The 4,680-nt window shown below is 38.5% G+C and overlaps 1 protein-coding gene and 1 pseudogene across 2 annotated transcripts; both read left to right on the forward strand.

Annotated features, from left to right (window-relative positions):
* Positions 1–246: 246 nt before the first annotated feature.
* On the forward strand, positions 247–3,176 carry LOC149200983 (ACT domain-containing protein ACR3-like; annotated as a pseudogene). The gene is made up of 4 exons (XR_016253670.1): positions 247–318; positions 647–1,188; positions 1,649–1,753; positions 1,889–3,176. The product of XR_016253670.1 is annotated as an ACT domain-containing protein ACR3-like (transcript).
* Positions 3,154–4,195, forward strand: LOC149200984 (ABC transporter B family member 1-like). The gene is made up of 2 exons (XM_089402837.1): positions 3,154–3,945; positions 4,064–4,195. Exons 1-2 carry the CDS (start codon positions 3,638–3,640, stop codon positions 4,119–4,121), a joined length of 366 nt encoding a protein of 121 aa, XP_089258963.1. The 5' UTR covers positions 3,154–3,637; the 3' UTR covers positions 4,122–4,195.
* The last annotated feature ends 485 nt before the right edge of the window (positions 4,196–4,680 follow it).

The raw sequence follows: 4,680 nt of genomic DNA on the forward strand, positions 1-4,680 counted from the left end.
CAGGCCCCTTTTCCTTCCCTACCCAATCAAAGAATCTAACTGCCAAATCAGCATCACTGAGCAAATGCTGCAAGACCCCAGTAACAAGGTGGGCGTTCAATTGGGCTGCAAACTGCTGAAGAGAGTCCCAGCGGCTTTGCATTATCGCAGAACAGACATTGTGGATGAATCCCTCTTCTTCTATGGTTAATGGTGGAATGCGAATGTAAGGCAATAAAGAAGATCTTGTAATGTACTGATTGCTAAATGCGGGACGTAGAGAGTCTGGGCATGTACTGTATTTGCTCCAATTCCAGTGGGGTTTCTGACTGTAACACAGTTGGTAGTGAATGCAATGGCAATTGGGATTCAGAAGGCTTTCTGTTAAAGCACAATTTCTTGAGATTCTGGAAATTGAGAGAGTTGGATAACAGCCAGATGATGAAGCAGCTGAAACCTGGCGATTAATGCAGAGAAACCTAAGGGAAGTAGAGTGAGGATTTCTTTGGGAAATATAAAAATTTGACGTTTTCCGTGAGGATTTCAGAGAAGAATTTAAAGGAACAACTGAAGCGATAAATGTTAGGGCTGTTTTCTTACCTGATAGCTGTGATCCCATGTTAATGTTCATCCACTGCTTGTGGTAAATGAATTCACGCAGCAATAGAATTCACTGGGATACGCAGCAATAGAATTCACTGGGACAGATCGCCCTGGTCTTCTTTCAGAAATTTCTGCAGTGCTTACAAGCTTTGGTTGCAATGTAGTAGCAGCAGAATCTTGGACCCATAATATGAGAGTAGCATGTGTTGTATATGTAACTGATGAATTATCAAACCGGCCTATAGAGGATGAATTTGGTCTGTCTACCATTAAGGAACGACTTTCAAATGTGCTTAAAGGGAATGACAATGGCACCAAAGGAGTCAAGACAGATTTTTCCATGGGCTTAACTCACCGAGAGAGGCGTCTGCACCAGCTGATGTTTGCTGACAGGGACTATGAGTGTTCTTCTGATTCCTCAGACCCCACTTTGTTGGATGAAAACAAGAAGCCTGTCATTACCATCGAGAACTGCAATGAAAAAGGCTATTCTGTGGTTAATATCCAGTGTAGAGACAGGCCAAAGTTGCTGTTTGATACAGTCTGTACTCTGACAGACATGTAGTATGTTGTCTTTCATGCTTCAATCTACCTTATGCATTGCAGGTAAGTTAAAGAGGTAAAAATATATGCATTTTCTTCCATTAGGCTGTGGCTCTAGGTAAAAATATATGCATTTTCTTCCATCAGGCTATGGCTCTGGGTAAAAATATATGCATTTTCTTCCATCAGGCTGTGGCTTAGTGATTGAGATGGGAGCCAACATGCAAACTATTCGGATTCAAATCTTAGTTGCCCTTTGTATGTGAGGGAAGGTGTTTGACCCTCCCAAAATTGTTTTCCCTCAAGAACTGAACACATAAACATGTCCTTAATTAATGTGTGGCAATAATGTGTTGAGTCTTTCTGATTGGGCTAGTGGGTATATACTGTGATTTGTATATGTTGTGATTAGGTATGCTGTTAAGGCATTTCTTAATATTAAGGTTACTAGTTCAAAACTCATCTTCTCATCTGTCTTAACCCAAAAAAATATTCTAATTAAATAAAAAATTTGCGCTTACAGGAATATTAAATTCGGCATATGGATGGTTGTACCCTAGACACAGAAGATGAGAAACACAGAGTTGTCAAGTGCTTGGAGGCTGCAATAGAACGCAGGGCATCTGAGGTCAGTGGATTTTGCCTTCCATATTCTAAATCTTTCAAGTTTTATCCAACTAATTGCTCACTGAGATGTTGATCTGAAGATCTGAATCTCTGCTTCTGCTGCTGAATCTAATAACCTCTAGCTCCTGCTGAACAGGGCCTGAGTCTTGAGCTGTGTGCAAGCGATAGAGTAGGCCTTCTTTCGGATGTCACTCACATGTTCCGTGAAAATGGTCTCTCAGTGACAAGAGCAGATGTGACAACCAGAGGGGATAAAGCGATCAATGTATTCTATGTCAGGGATGCTTATTCAGGAAATCTTGCCATGAATATCAATATGAAGGTAGTCGAAGCTATGAGGAGAGAAATTGGCCATACCGTGTTTCTGCAGGTTAAGAATATGCCAGGTGACATTGCTAACTCTCTCCCAATCGATTCCGGATCGAAATTCAGATTTTCTTTTGTTAGTTTATTCAAGGCCCAGCTTGACCGTCTCTCATACAATTTTCGTATGATCAAGTTCTGAATCTCAATGGCAGAATGCTTACTACCACTAATGCTTCTACTCCTTGTTTGCTGAACTTGATCCCATGGCCACTTTCGAACCCAGTGTTGCTTCATTCGCTTTGTATCTTATAGTGGCAGGCAAGATTATCAGACGAACTTATGTTTGGAGTTATTTAACCTGTATGTATGAATGACTGACTTGGGATAGAAGGGTGTTTCAGACAAGCTCGCTTGTAATGATATCTTACTGGTTATTATCATGCCATGCCTTGTCTGTTTATATCTTTAATGGACTGGAAAGCTAAAGCCTAAATTCCTCCCTCTTCTTCTCCCTCCAGGAAGAACGTTAGTAAAGTTTTTTTTGTATTAGATTAGAATGACATTATTGCATGTGTTTAGTCAATATTCATTCTATACTATTTTCATCAATCAACCATTTTAGAATTTTTAATGGTAAATAATAGAGACTCAACAGCGCAGTTTTTAATGAGTATAGATTAGTATAGATGCATTTCAAATCTAAATCTATCAAATTCCCAAGGAAAAATCAAATCTTTTGAAGTACAATTGTTTTTTGAATCTAAACCTTAACAGCAAATTTTTTTTGATCTTCTCAAACATAAATAATAGAAATATACACCATTCAATAACACATATCTCACATATATCAATAGACACACGAAGTGGATATATCTGCCATTACTCTTGAATGTGGCACCTCATCACTGTTTTACTTTATATTAGTCATTCGAGTGCAGAGTAAAGCTATCACAGACACAGCTTGACTGATTTTTTTCAATTCAATTCTAATTTTGGCTTTTAAATTTTAGCTATGGAGCAGAAATTAAGTAGGGTTCTCACGGTGCAAAGTTTTTATTCTATTTATAATTAATTACGCCATTTCAACTGCAGAGTTTTGATGTTAAACCCATCAAGTAGCACTTGACCTTCATTCACAGAAATTAAAAACAGTACTTTTGAGAAGCAATTCATTAAACTAAAAACCGGAGTTCAGGGTATGAAAATGCCATGTAAAATCATGTATTGGATACCTTCAATGGGGTCATAGAAGCGCTCGACCAGAGCAACTACAGTACTCTTTCCCGACCCACTTCGACCAACCATAGCTACAGTTTTTCCTGCTGGAATGTTCAATGAGAAATGGCTGAAAATGGGTATCTCTGGTCTAGAGGGATATGCAAAACTCACGTGTGTCGCTTCAGACCTCAGGGCGAGCGACTCTTCACTGATCAGAACGTTCTTCACTGATGATCTAATGGCTGGAGATTATTTAATCGTCTAACAATCCATTCTGGAATTGGGTCTGCAACTCCAGGTTGGTGAAAGAGGTGGTCAACTATCAGGCGGACAAAAGCAACGCATTGCAATAGCCAGAGCGATGTTGAAGAACCCGGCCATACTACTTTTGGATGAAGCAACCAGTGCTCTGGACTTTGAATCAGAAAAACTTGTTCAGGAAGCCCTTGACAGGTTCATGATAGGAAGAAGAACAGTAATTGTGGCACATCGTCTCTCAACCATTAGGAAGGTTAATCTGGTGGCAGTTGTTCAGCAGGGGAGCATTTTGGAGATGGGGACTCACGATGACCTTATCTCAAAAGGGGATGATGGGGCTTATTCAACATTGATCAAACTCCAAGAAACTGCCCATGAGCTTGGTAACAATGCAAGAAAGAACAGTGTCAGGTAAAGGTTTTATCCCACTATGTTAATTCAATAATGGCACATTGTGGTTAACCTATGCAATAGTTTTCTCACTGAATTCTGTCCTGAATTCCCTTCACACCCCCTTCTTTTTCCTCAGACACTTTTATCTGTTTGCACGTCGACAGCAACAGCTCTTCAACGACAAATTTGGGTGATAAAATTTCATGAAGAGGGCAACGCATTAGGAGTATTTTCATTTACTTATTTTTACTCTTTTATATTTTGTATGTGGAGGAACAATGTTCAAATAAATTTAAGAAGAAATCTGTTTTCTCAAAATAGCATTAATACTGCACTTAGATCTAGACCTTGCTTACCCTGCCATAGTCGTTCTTGTATCAAATCAATTTTATGTTCTCTGTATATGTGTTTAAATGTCTGATCTTTCAATTTTGTTTTGAGGTATTTGATAAATGAGTACCATTCATGGGTAAACGACAATACTTTTTTCCTGTTGTATAGTTCCAAGATCAAGATTGGATCATGTAGATTACCTCAAAGGCCATTTTTGGTCAAGGATATTGAGAGTAACCTAGAATAAGATTTTACTTGTGAAAAGAAAGGAAAATAATGAAAAACAAATTTCATTTATTTCAACTATTTTGTAAGAAAAAGTCTTAAATGTAATCTTACTTTACAAATTGTCTGTAAATAACTATTTGCAGAGAAGGAAGATCCTGCCCTTTAAATTCTACTTATTCCTGTAGTTTTGTA

Source organism: Pinus tabuliformis, chromosome 2_1, assembly GCF_031772625.1.
Source record: "Pinus tabuliformis cultivar Carrire ecotype Pingquan chromosome 2_1, CPIR1, whole genome shotgun sequence".
Classification (NCBI taxonomy): domain Eukaryota; kingdom Viridiplantae; phylum Streptophyta; class Pinopsida; order Pinales; family Pinaceae; genus Pinus; species Pinus tabuliformis.

Coding starts and splice junctions, on each gene's coding strand:
- LOC149200984 (XM_089402837.1), top strand. CDS start 3,638: ATGTTGAAGAACCCGGCCATACTACTTTTGGATGAAGCAACCAGTGCT. Junction 3,946..4,063: donor GCAAGAAAGAACAGTGTCAG/GTAAAGGTTTTA, acceptor CTTTTTCCTCAG/ACACTTTTATCTGTTTGCAC.